Here is a 14,004-nt window from a genome sequence, read left to right as displayed (position 1 = left end):
CCTTGGCAGTCCAGAGAAATTGAGGCAGAAATCTCAGGATGGAAAAGTGCCACCAGTTCTAGTAAATCATATTAAGAAGTCATACAAGGAAAAACTAAGTTTAAACAAGGCTTGGGGAAGCCCTTGGGGAAGAGAAAATTTGCTGTTGTAAGTAAGCCTTATTTTTACTATTAAGGCTACTTTCGTTTTGCTACTGATTTGCATTGTGAAAATTAATTGTCAGGAAATAAAATGAGTAAAATGACTGAAACTCTGAATTAGTGCCTTTATGATTATAATTTCCTTTACTTCAGTTGAGTTTCCCTGGCAAAGCCGTAAGGAAACCCATGCCCTATTAAATAACAGAGTTCATAGTACTAAATACAAGTAGGTACAAGATCCTCTCTATATTTGCAAGTTACCCCTAAATTTTGCTGAAGAAATCTTGGCATTTTTTTTAGTAAATACTTCTAGAATAGATGACATCCAGTGTGATTTTTCAGAGATAGATTAAGGCTGCATCACATGCACATAACATATATATATCTGTATGTACCTGTACCTATACATATCCATAGATTTAAACATCCGTCTCAATAGATAACAGTGGAATTTGCTTTATTCATTCCTGTTTCCTTCAAGGGTCTGGAATTTCAGAATCTGACTTCTAGTAGGGAATCTCTAGATGTGGCATTTCAAATGTTGGTTTAAATAAAAATAATAATAAAGCAGCAGTAGCACAACATAGCACAATAGCAGGTTAAATATAGACATGGATTACAGAGCCATTGTTTTCACTCCTCCTAAATAAGACAGTACTCTTAAAATGGAACGCCACTTGACCTTTAGTGTCTCATCAGTCTGTGATTGTATTTAACTGATGCAGAGAGGAAACATTTTACCCTGGAACTGTCCCCTGACATGACGATCGCTCCTGCTGGGTCACACCATGCACAGAAGGCAGAAACCCGGAGCTCCGGAACACAAGAGGGACCTTGCAGCTCACAGAGGAGCTCTATCCATGTCTCACAACGACACACGCTCTTTTTTCAACTTGTCTCAGCTTGTGCTCTCAGCTGGCCAGCTCAAATCACCACCTGTGCTCAAACATTCCAAAATCACTTACTTTGAAGTGGAAATTCTTGATGTGCAAAGTAAGAAGCAGATCTGCATTGTGGACAAGGTGAGTGTATTATTCCAGGATGCAGAGGATGTGCCTCGTTCACAAGATGCCACATCAGGGATACTGTTTTCACTCTGTTGTGGTCCTGTTCTGTAATATAAATGCTTCCATTCTTTTCACTGGGAGATAACCAGAACTTCTTGTTAGCCACAAGCCTTGGCTGTGTTACTCTTGGATTTTTACAGATAATCCAGCACTGGTTTCTTCTAGACATCCTAGCTACTCTGTGGACTCAAAATACATCCTTAGGCTGTCTCTTGACACTTAGATTAGAGTGTATATTTCAGAGCACAATACTTTAATGTCTACATTGGATTGTATATTCAGTTTTAATACATTAATAAAGCTTAGCATCCCTGCAATGCTTTGGGTTCTTCGTATCTAAACATATTCAGCTGTGCTCTACTTATCCGATGGAGCAGAAACCTGACAATATTTAAATTTGTATTTTTAAACAAACAGTCTTACCTAAGAGAAGTGCTTTTAATAAAGTAAATTAAAAAATACAAACTGCAGTCAAGTTGTATAAGTAGGAGGAAAGGACTGGGTAGGAAGGAAGTTTACAACATAGTAAACAAAAGCTGAAAAAATACTTCATAATTATTTTCATCACAGTTTTTGTGGTTCATTGTCCCTCAGCAGAAGAGCTAGTCTCTTGCACACCATGAAAATGGGAATCTGTTTAGACAAGAGAAATTTTCTGTAACATATTAAAGTTTTGAAACTTACTGTTTTGCTAGAAGAAGAAAATAAAAACAACACCTCACCTTATATTCACTGGCAACAGCTGGAACTGGTGGATAAGTTTGCTTCATAATGTTCAATTTAATGCCTTTGATATATGCGGGATGGAATACCACCAGATTTCTCACGTTCCTCGTTGTTTAAAGGGTGTTTTTGCAATTTGTATGCCTAGTTAAAGGCAAATGTCTCCTTTTTTCATTCTTAATGGGCAAAATGGTTTTTGAGATTTTTTTAAATCTAGTCAAAGGGGAAACATGTAAAAAATGACCAAACAAATATGACGACTATTAATACTAGTTCTAATGATAGTGTTTGCATTATTTAATTTATTGAGTGATATTTACACAGTTATTAAAAAGGTTATCTAAATACTATGCTGAATAAGGTTTTGATCCAAAAGAAACGACATCAGTCTGTTTCTTATATTAAGCTTTCCTATAATTAAAAGAAATATATTGAGGTCCCTTCCAATCCCTAACTGTGATATTAAGAGAAACAGAACTAGACCATGGGCCACATTTCAGGAATCCTTCCGTGATGTGTGGAAGAACTGTAGTCTGCTGGGACAATCACAGACCTGCATTTTAATCTTTATTCTGAATTTTGATGAGCCTTAACATTTTTTACACTGTCCCCAAACCACGGACTCTGCCCTTTGTAGTGATGGAAAGTGAGTTACGGGTGGTGACAGCAAAGTACTCTCTAAATAGAGGTAAAATACATATGGAGGAGTAATAGCAACTGTAAACTGAAAGCGTCTGCTCAGGAATCTATGTTCAATTTACAAGGCCATTGCCAGCAGTGCGGACCCTTTTAATTTTATTTTTTATTTTGGCTCAGTACCAAGGAATTAGTGCAAGCATGGTGCAAGGCTGAGTTTTCCAAGATGGCCTAAAGCACTTGGATTTTGAATGCACATTCACCTGGCTGTCCAAGTCCCTTAATTTCCTTTGAAAACCCCTTCCTAAGGCGACCCTGAAAGCACAGAAGTTGAGTTCCTTGCTTCCGTGAACATTTGTTAATATTGCTGAACTTCATTTTACTTGATTATGCATAGTCTTCTGCTTAATTAAATACAATATTGTTACAGACCCAGCATGACACTTCTAATGCCTGTTTCCTGTTTGTAAGATAATTATTATTAGCTTAATTTCTTGGGGTTGCATGTAATTATTACTTGTTAGGATTTATAATAGGAGAGAATAGAAACCATAGATTTTACAATGTATGTATTTACTGTCTTGCTGTCTATTGTTAGTAGTTCAGACTATTCTCATTTAGCAAATGCATTTTCAATATTCACAGATTAATAAATCTAAAGGGACAATACTATAATGGCAGAAAGAAAACCCCTTTCTTTCTCTGCCTAATGGAAACTCAGACAGAGTGATCAGATGATTAATGCTGTGTAGTTAAATACCAGTCACTGCTTCCAGAGGGTTAGTTTTTGTGAGGCTCTTGCATCAAAATCCTGTTCAGATTAGTGGGGACTCTGTAAAGCCTGCAGAGTGATGATACATCTAACTAGTTTTGGTATTTTGAAGGAAAAAAGGTCCCGTGCTCAGTGCAGTGTCAGGGACTTAGCAGAGGTGTGCTCTCGAGCAATCGGTTGACATCAGTAGGCTTGGAACTAGTCATAAGTAACTGGGAATCAATTCTCCATCTTTTAAATGAAAATAACATTATCTGCTTTGGCTTTCTTACCCATCTTACACTTTGGGGAAGGATCAGTCACTTAATATATGTAAGTGTGGTGAGTGGTCACTATAAGATCTTTAAGATTGACTTAAAGAACAGAATAAATACATATTTACCTGTTTTTTAAGCCCATAATTTGCATCATACTGCGGGCTTTTCCATAGTCAGAAAAGGCAGAAAAAAATACTGAAAGGAAGTAGCAGAAAACTCCAGACATACCATCATCCCCTCCCAGGAGCTGGGTCTTGAAGAAAAATACCTAATCTTGCAAAACTTGAAGTAAATTCACAAGAGTCAGCAACAGTGGCTGTTTAGTTTGTACATACACACTTCAAACATATTTTTTTTTATAAAAGTATAATTTCTTTAATATTGTCAACCTGCCCTGGAGACTTCCTCTGCTATGGATGTGAAATTATGCAAGTAGTTTGGTGCACACAAGCTTTTCTGGCAAGTTCCTTAAAGAATTTAAAAGAGAAATAATAACAACATGAGATATTTTTCCCCAGATTTGCTCTTGGTACAGAAATTAATTCTGAAGAGAGATATTAGGGAGAAGAGGTTCCAGATTTTGATGCTGGGGATAAAAGGGAGGAAACAGAAAGGTGTTTACTCAAGTAGGAAAAGGCCTTACAACAGCTGGTGGCTGAAAGCCTCAGTTAGGCAAATTTAGCCAAGAAATTTGGCCCAGATTTTGACAGTTAAATAAAGGAGAGACATGTAAGAGTTGGGCATCTTCGGTCACTTCAACATGGAAACGGATGCTGCATTTTAAAAACATGTTCTGTAGTCAAAACATGAGTCCTACAGGTTTCTGGCTCAAGGAGTAAAAAAAATATTTGGAAAAGAATAAATCTCTTTTTTGAGCAGTGTAAAAACATCAGGTGAGCCTAGATCATCACAAGTCCCTTTTTTTGAATGAAATTCCTTTCTGTGAAAAGGAGAGGGCATGTAATTAGTGATGACTAATATTCTGGTATGAAATACTTTCATACTTTCAAAAGGAGTCGTAAAATGTCTAAGGAATTTGTCTCCCATTTAATTCCAAAAAGCTATAGAAAACATCAGAACATACAGAGTTCATGAAGTGTTAAAAATAAAAGAAGATAATCACTTTTCCTGTTTTTTAACAAATAATACACATTTCTCAGCCTCAGACACAACTTGTGAAAGATACATGGCTACTTAAAAACTGGTTTACATAATTCCAAAAGCCTGATGTAGGTTAGTTTTAAAGTTACTGCTGTGCAGCTATTTGATTTGTAAATGCTGTTAAGGCAACTCATAACTATTGCTGTTATAGCATTCATTGCATAGTATTTTTTTTCTTCAAATTAACTCATAAAATGTATTTTCTTACAAATGTAGTGCAATGTAATTAATTTTGCATGAGTTGCTTTTAAGGCAGAAAGCCTTACACAATATAGGTTTTACAGAATAAATCACTTTTGGGGAAAACAGCAGAGAAAGCTTTTTGCCATCAAAAGCCTCAGAGCACCGTAGTTTCATGCTTCACAATTTTGCTGGCTAACCTGTAAGTAGATGGGTAAACTCTGGTTTTAGCAGAGCCTCTTTTCTTGGTGTGCTGCAAAGATGATGGAGGCTTCCTTCTTCCTTTTTATACATTTCAAGCACAGCACTGTCACCTCTTGCAATTTTACAACAACTCACGTTTAAAAAAAAAAAAAAAATTAAATCACCACCTTTAGCAATCATGAACCTTCCAACTTTGATTATTTAGTTCTCTAAGTACACTTCATCTTCCTACTGTGACCCTTGGACACTCAGAAAACTGAAGGCAGATCAAAGGACCTCGTGATTTCTTTCTGTGTTTCTCACTCATGGTTTAAAAGTTTGTGACCCAGATTGCAGACTTTGGAAAACCCAGTTACTAATAGTTACATGTTTGTGGTTGATAATATATAGTGTAGGAACATTTAATGGTATGTTTGTGAGTGCAGACATGTTGTGCAATGCATACAGTGAAAGTGAAGTGAACATTTTTATTTCTGTAAATTAAAGGACCTTTGCATATTGCCGGTCCTTTAGTTACGCATTTTTGTCAGGCCCAACATACTATACTTCTATATATACAACTCTCCTTGATGTTTAATATTACACAATACATGTATACCTACACCTTTGGCTAAAAAGACAAATTAGGGCTTATTCTGACTGCTCTGAAAGGATTGTATGCCTCTGTCTTTATATCTGCCCACCATGGCTTAACAAGAAAATGGATTTACACTGGCATGCCAACAAAACCAGATACAGGCAGAAATGGTTCAACAGTGTCAGAAATCTCTAATTCTCTCCTGTGGGCTGCAGCTCTGTCACAGAACGTGAGCAGCCAGGAACAGCTGTCACCAGCTCTTGTGCATAGTCATCTCTAACAAATAAAAATAACTTCTTGCATCATGAATTGGAGATTAGACATACTACATTGATTTTTGGTGAGCAAATGCAATTATTCAAGTAGGTAATAAAATGCTGCAAAGAAACTCTTTTTTAGTACCAGGACATGGCCTTCTTCATCAGATTCTAGGGAAGTATAGTAAAGAAGTCCTTTCTCAGGAAAGAGATTAGGGTTTTTTACTTCCATTTGGAAAGAGGATTTTTGGTGTCCTTGTCTTTCACTAAACGTTTTCACAGCATCCAGCACAATGGGAATCTGGTCCCTGCTGAGAGGCACTGCAAGAAAATACATTACATTTACAAACATGTTATAAAGCCTGTGTGTTTTCTTGCCTGTAAGAATTGAATCTTATACCTACTCCCCAATGCTGAGGTGATGACAGTGGTATTTTTTTCCTCAGTTATTGGTTACACTTGGCAAAGTAGGTAAACATTCCAATCCTATTGATGCAATGCATTACACTCATTTCTTCCTGCTCTACTAGAAATTCACATTATTTTAATGTCAATATAGCTACAGATAGTTTCAGATGAAGACACAATTTCTGCTTGCTCTTTGCTGTTACCATTCTTTTTTTTCAATACAGCTTTTTAAATAGAACACCTGTAGAAATGGCCTTTGATTTATCTGGAAGAGAGAGACTGGGGAGCAGAGAAGCTGGTAACTTCAGAGCATTTAGCGTTTGTAAAGGGATAATTTAAAGAATTACAGAAGGATAATGCTTCAGCTGAGATTAATTTTCAAAGCTTAGAAGTGCCTTTAAATGGCAGGTTTTATACATCTCTTATTTTACATAGAGAAGTCTAAGCCTGGGGGGAAGAAAGAGTGAAATGTATAAATGATAAAAAAAAAATAAAAAAAATTAAAGTTGCTTCAAAGTTCAGCAAAAACAAGAGAATGAATTCTTGAGACACCAGTGGTGCTCCATCTCTTCATGATCATGAGATGTTTGTTCTGACCAACGCTAGAAGTCAGCTATGCCACTAGAGCAGTGAATATTGCCAAAAGTGTCTCTGTAGTGTGATAATGTCCTCTTCTCAATAAAGTTCTGATATTTTACCCCAGCTGCACATTTGCCTTCTTGCATCAAAGATAATTCACGGATTATTGCAAATTATTAATGTATTGGAGCTATATAAGACCATAGGGAGCTGTAGGAGTTTTATTAGGTTAATAGTTAGTCAGCACAACCCATTATTGAAATTTAGGTGTGTAATGGCAACTCATACAGGCACTGGAGCATTGAAGTACTCCTGCCCATGATTTATTGGTTCATCAGAACATGCTTCAGCCTCTTTCCAAAATGTTAGTCCTGTGATTCTTCACAAAACACCTGAGCCCTGTAGCAATGAATCTATAAATATCTAACAGTATATATTAATGCTATCATTGTACTGTATCTGTCTACGTTTAAACAATTGTGGCTTTTAAAAAGTCCTTAAAATGCAAGCTTTCCTTTTCTAATATATACAGCCCTTGTGCTACAAGAGAACAAGTTGTGGCAGTAAAACAGCCCCACTTTATTGTCCAGTGGACACATTGTTGGAGCCAGGGAAGAGCTATGGGGTGGCTGGAAAAGGCTTTGGAGTCCCTTATATACTATATATATATATACGTATACATATAAAAGAAGATATGGCTTTAGTAGCCCTGCTACTTGTAGAACCACTTGTTTTACTAATACATGTTCTCCTGTGAATTTTTAGTTGGTTTATCTTGCTCTTGCTTTTTGTTTTCATACAGTCCCCTAAATAGTTTGTGACCATCCTGTGCCACGTATTGGTTTCTTGGGTGTGCTCCTTGATTTTAAATGTTATCAATCTGCATAGGTGTAAAAGAACAAGCAAAAGCCTCTACAGCCATTTGATAGAAGAGAGAAGGCAAATTCAGAGAGATCTCACAGCTAAGCTATATGCTTAATCTGTTCTAGGACTTGCAATTGAAATCCAAACAAAACCCTACACCACCTTCTTCCTGAGAAGAACTGGTCAAAGTTTTGGTTTTGTTTTTTAAAAGAAACCACTCCATATCCCAAATATTGTTTTCTTTGCAATTTAGAGTGAAAACAAATGAGTCTTGAATTTTTGATGAGGTAGAATTTGTGAAAGATTGCTTTACAAATTAACTTTGCAATATTTCAATCTCTTACGACACAATAAAAATTTAATTTCCAGCGCAATTTGTTTTACAATTTAATAGTGCATTTATTTGATTATTATTTCATATTGGGTTATTTTCCATGACTTGAAAGCCATGTGTTATATTATTTTACACTATCATGATTGATATGTCATAAAATAATGCAAAAGAAATAAAAGTGCCATGCCAATAAGAAATAAGAAGAAATGAAAACAACACAATGAAATGAATTTTCAGCATGTTCTTGAAAAAGGATTAAAAAAAAAGTTTTCTATTTTGTTTTAAAAATTCAAAGTCAATACAAATTTACATATCCAGAGTTCTGCTAGAACAATTCCATTTTCTGAGTAGAAAAGCGTTGTGACAGAATCTTCCTGACTAGTTCTGCTGTTGAGCTCTTAAGATGATTACAGCAACCTCTCTCACTCCTCTTGCACAAAAGGTTAGAAGACAGAGAGGCATACCAGTTCTGTTTGGATTTGCTCAGCAATAGCTGAATGTTCTGAATTTTGTAAATTCAGGGATGGCCTGCATGCCACCTGTCTGCTAAAGGTTTGCATTCTCTTCCCTTCTTGTCTTTAGCAGAGAGAGAAAAAGCTCTGACAGATTTAAGGAATATCAACAGTTTCTGGAAAGACTGGTTTGAGATCAGAGCTAGCTCTTTAGTTTTCACTGAATTCCACATAAAGCCTTTGTGTAGTTGCTGACAACACTTGTCTGTGTGTACAGCATTTCCACGATGGGCTCATCTACTGACAGGTCTTTGGACATGATCAGTGCACTGGTTCGCCAGGCTAATGAGTGCAGTGAGGGAAGTTACAGTAAAACAGTAGCCATTTTTAATACTGTCTTTGAAATATAACAATAAGAAAAAATAATCAGATATAGAAGCCAAAAAACCCACAGAGATCAATTAGAACAGGTGTTTATCTGATAAACTTTCTGTGAAAAAATGCTGCTTATTTCTAATAATACAGGATGTTCCCCAAGCAAGGACAGGATGCAAAAGCAGCAACGATGAAGTATTTGCAGTATTGAAAAGTATTTGTTGAGTGCTGAATTTGAAAATTACCTGGCTTTCTCATTATTATCTGTTTTGGGGTCAGATCCTCAGCTGCAATAAGCTGACATCACCTTTTTGAACAGATTTACCTTGGCTCATGATGGAGTCATCTGTGGTTTAATAGGTAGCTGCAATGGCAGAATTTCTGAATTTCTGCAGTTATGGAGAATGAATGCCTGTTGGAAAGTAGGTGACTAAGAAGTGCAGTGGTACTGACACATCACAAAGGGAAACGTTGCATGAAAGATCACCTATCTGGTAAAATTATTCAATTATTCAATTATTCAAATTCATATTGATATTCTGCTAACCTCTAACCCCTCAAATAATTCTTTAGTGCAAGAAGTGTGTGATGCAATTACATACAGATCGCCAGATTTGTTATAATTCCTTGACTTATAAATGTGAAAGAGGTATGAAAGTGGATAACTACCTGATTAGCTTTCAGTCACAAAATGTAGTATTAAGTTCCCATAATATCTTCCACTTAGGGCTCTTCCTTGAGTCATAGCCTAGGTTACTAATATTGTATTTTAAGTCTTAAAAATAAATGTGAAGCTTTGTTCATTGCTGCATAAAGGAAGTCTAGAACTGGAACGGATGAACCAGAAGGTCCTTTCATTCTTGAATTCCTAAAAAATGAAAAGTTGCCTCAAATGGAAAAGTAAAAGGATTTTTTCCTTTGAAGGTACAGGAAAAAAAGGATTTGAGGTTTTAAAATCATCCTTTTGTGAATGAAAAGTGTAATGAATGCAACCCACACCTGTAAAATACAAATTTTTCCTAATATGTTTTTATGAAGCAAATGTAGTCTCAAACCTTAACACATGATAGCAACATATCTGAAAGTTACTTTATTTAAAATCTGGTATTAGACTACAAGTTAAGAAATTGCATGGAAAGCTGGCTTGCCTGTCAGAGAAAAGATAGGTACCAAGTAAGAGATGTTTTTACAATGAAGTCCATCTTGTTGTAAATGAACCAAGGGTGGTCTTTCACTCTGTTTTCCCTTTGTGTATTTGAAAAGTGCTAAAATAGAGAAAAGGGAAGGTTTATAACACTTTCAGAAATCATTTAAAAGAATAAAAGGAGAGTAAAACTAATAATTACAGTGAAATGTTCTAGGGTGTTTTATTCAGTTAGCTCAAAGGGTAGTAAGAGAAGGTGCTCTTCCAGTCCTTACAATTCTTTAGCTCTTATTGATGTACAATGAAAAGAACAAAAGATAATTAATGGTCTACAAAGAGGACAGTCTTAGTAGTAAGCTGATGTCTCAGCATCCATCTTCACATTGATCGATATTAGAATCCATAACTTCATCGGTTGTTTTATGAGGTCTTTAAAAAAGTGACACAGAATTACCAAGAACATAAGAAAATTTATTTCATTCTTTTGTGACTATAGTCTCGTTATTCTGCCTGGGAAGGGACACTGCGACTCCTCTGTGTCACAGCCCTGTCTGAAGAGGAAGATATTTGTGTAATTTTTCAACTTGCTGTCTCTGGAGTGTGTCTCAAACCAGCTAGCCCATAAAACAAGTATCTGCCCTCCTGGCTGAGCCTGCGCTCCTGGTGCCAAACAGAGCTGCCAGGCTGTGAATAACCACCCAAGAAAACCATTTAAACCAGTTCTAGCCTAAACTAGCTGGACTATCTTCAGGCACAGCAGTGGTCTGGCAATTGAGCTACTGAGAAAGGCTTCTCATAGGTGTCCTGTGGAGCACAGTCCAGCTGCAGCTATGTGGTCTCAGCACTGGCTTGGGATGTAGGGCAGAGAATATGTGATGGTTCATGTCACACCGCATGGACATGATCATGGGTTCATAGAATCATAGAATCATTTGGATGGTGAATCCACCACTGCCCTGGACAGCCTGTTCCACTGCTTCATGACCCTTTCTGCAAACACATTTTTCCTAATATCCAATCTGAACCATCTTTGGCGCAACTCAAGGCCATTTCCTCTTGTCCTCTTGCTTGCCTCTTTGGAGAAGAGACCACCACCCTACATGCTCCAGCCTCTTTTCGGGCAGTTGTAGAGAGTGAGGTCTCCCCTCAGCCTCGTTTTCTCTAGGCTGAACAAATTGGGTTCCTCTGCTGGGAGCACAGAACCTGGCAGGCACTTTGTAACTTTTAAACAGCTAAGGCATGTGAATTGCTCTATGAGTAGAGCAAAACCACAAGTTTAGGCTAATATTCGGCTAAAGTTAGGCAATATGAACCCCATGGCTGGTATAGCAGGGTTTGGAGGGCAGCAAGTACTGGAAGCTTCAGGCTGAAAAATGAGGGATGTAAAGGTAAAGTTGCTAAGAAGGGCTGGACTAGAAATTCTGCACTGAATGAACGCAGCTCTGCCCTGAACCTGGCACATACTCAGCTGGTGCAGATGGTGGAGACCATGGGCTCGGTTTTGAGCTAGATCAGCTCTGTAAGTGTGCTCAGCTTAGCAGCCTTTCAGCTCCACCTGATTGACTCAGCTGATCGGCCCTCCAGGGCAGGGGCTGGCCCTGGCTGCTCTTTCCCATAACCTGACATGGTAAAATGCTGATCCCCTGTGGGGATGCAAGTGCTGCAGTTATGTGGCTTATTGCATTTAAAAGTCCAGAGGGTTCTCCATCACATTGGAAAAGACCAGCCCCTTCCTCGAGCCAGCACTGCCAGCTCTGGTGCACCCAACAGATTACTATGCACTGCTGATCTTCCAGACAGATGGGGAGGAAGCTGCATCCCACAGTCTGAGGGGATTGAAGAAAGATTTCAAGGCCTTGGGATGGATGGTGAAAGAGTCTGGAGCTCAAGTGATTTTCTCTTCCCTTCTTCCAGTTTTGCATGACGACGGGAATAGAAAAATTCAGTCCATAAATTATTGAATACAAGACTGGTGCTACAGGCAGGGCTTTTGATTCTTTGATAAGAGATGATTTTATAAGATACCAGTGCGGACAGTGATACGTGGGATAGGTTTATCTCGCAGGGGCAAAAAGATGCTGGGACAGGAATTAGCAGGGCTCATTTGGAGAGCTTTAAACTAGATTTGAAGGGGGAGGGGGTTTTAGCTGGGCTTGCATCAGTGGGCCAGCACTCTAGAATTGAAGACTGGGAGGCTTCCCATACCCTTAGGGTGAAATCTCTGTGCTCAGCTCACTCCCTGAAATGCCTGTACACCGATGCACGCAGCATGGGGAATAAGCAGGAGGAGTTAGAAACCTGTGTTCGGGCAGGAGATTATGATCTGGTGGCAGTTACAGAGACATGGTGGGACAGATCACAGGACTGGAATGTGGTCATGGATGGCTATGTCCTTTTCAGGAAAGACAGGCCAGCCAGGCGTGGTGGTCGAGTTGCTCTTTATGTGAGAGAGCAACTACAATGTATTGAGTACTGTCCAGGCACGGATGAGGAACAAGTTGAGAGTCTATGGGTGAGAATTAAGGGGCAGGCTGGCAGGGGCGATACAGTTGTGAGTGTCTATTACAGGCCACCAGATCAGGGAAAGGAAGTTGATGAGGCCTTCTACAGGCAGCTGAGAGCAGCCTCACAGTCACAGGCCCTGATTGTCGTGGGAGATTTTAACTTCCCTGATGTTTGCTGGAAGGACTACTCTGCCAGCCAGCCACAGTCCAGGAGGTTCCTCCAGTGCATCGACGATAACTTTCTGATGCAACTGGTGGAGAAACCGACTAGGAGAGGAGCACTGCTGGATCTCATCCTCACTAACAAGGAGGGTCTGGTTGAAGCAATAAAGGTTGAGGGCTGTCTTGGTCGCAGCGACCATGAAATGGTGGAGTTCAGGATCTTGTGTGGCAGGAACAGAATAGCAAGCAGAATCACAACTCTGGACTTCAGCAGGGCAAACTTTGGCCTTTCCAGACAATTGCTAGGGGAAATCCCATAGGCAAGGCTGCTTGAAGGTAAAGAGGCCGAAGATAGTTGGTTAGTGTTCAGGGACTGCTTCTACCAAGCTCCAGATCAGAGCATCCCGACATGTAGGAAGTCAAGGAAGGGAGCCAGGAGACCTGTGTGGTTAAACAGGGAACTCCTGGGTAAGCTCAAGTGGAAGAGGAGAGTTTATCGATCATGGAAGGAGGGGTTGGCTACTTGGGAAGAATATAAGGCTGCTGTCAGAGGATGTAGGGAAGCAAACAGGAAAGCTAAGGCTTCCTTAGAATTAAACCTGGCGAGGGGGGTCAAGGACAACAGAAAGATCTTTTTCAAATACATGGCAGATTAATACCAGAGGCAATGTAGGCCCATTGATGAACAAGGTGAGTGCCCTGGTGACAAAAGATACAGAGAAGGCAGAGTTACTGAATGCCGCCTTTGTCTCTGTCTACTCTGACGGAGGCTGTCCTGAGGAGCCCCGTACCCCTGAGGCCTCAGAGGAAGTCAGGACAATGGAGGAGTTTGCCTTAGTTGATGAGGACTGGGTTAGGGAGCAGGTAACCAATCTGGACATAATCTCTCCATAATCTTTGCCAAGTCTTGGGAAATGGGAGAGGTGCCTGAGGACTGGAGGAAAGCAAATGTGACTCCAGCCTTCAAAAACGGCAAGGAGGAGGACTCGGGTAACTATAGACTAGTCAGCCTCACCTCCATCCCTAGGAAAATGATGGAATAATTTATCCTTGGTGCCATTTCAAGGCATATCAAGGATAAGAGGGTCATTAGGGGCAGTCAACATGGCTTCACCAAGGGAAAGTCATGCTTGACCAACCTCATAGCCTTTTATGAGGACATAACAAGGTGGATAGATAATGGCAGAGCGGTGGATGTGATCTACCTT

General features: G+C 39.1%; 1 protein-coding gene across 1 annotated transcript in view; it reads left to right on the top strand.

Moving 5' to 3' along the window:
* Positions 1-928: 928 nt before the first annotated feature.
* Positions 929-14,004, top strand: part of TECRL (trans-2,3-enoyl-CoA reductase like) — a gene marked incomplete at both ends in the record, with an annotated part of 57,235 nt that continues 44,159 nt past the window's right edge. Inside the window, one exon of the mRNA XM_080343804.1 lies at positions 929-1,162. Coding sequence (XP_080199930.1) covers positions 929-1,162 — 234 coding nt within the window. The remainder of the gene's footprint in view (positions 1,163-14,004) is intronic.

Source organism: Nesoenas mayeri (genome assembly GCF_963082525.1).
Source record: "Nesoenas mayeri genome assembly, chromosome: 4".
NCBI lineage: Eukaryota > Metazoa > Chordata > Aves > Columbiformes > Columbidae > Nesoenas > Nesoenas mayeri.
Note: the sequence above shows the minus strand (reverse complement) of the source record. Positions and strands in the feature narration are given on the sequence as shown.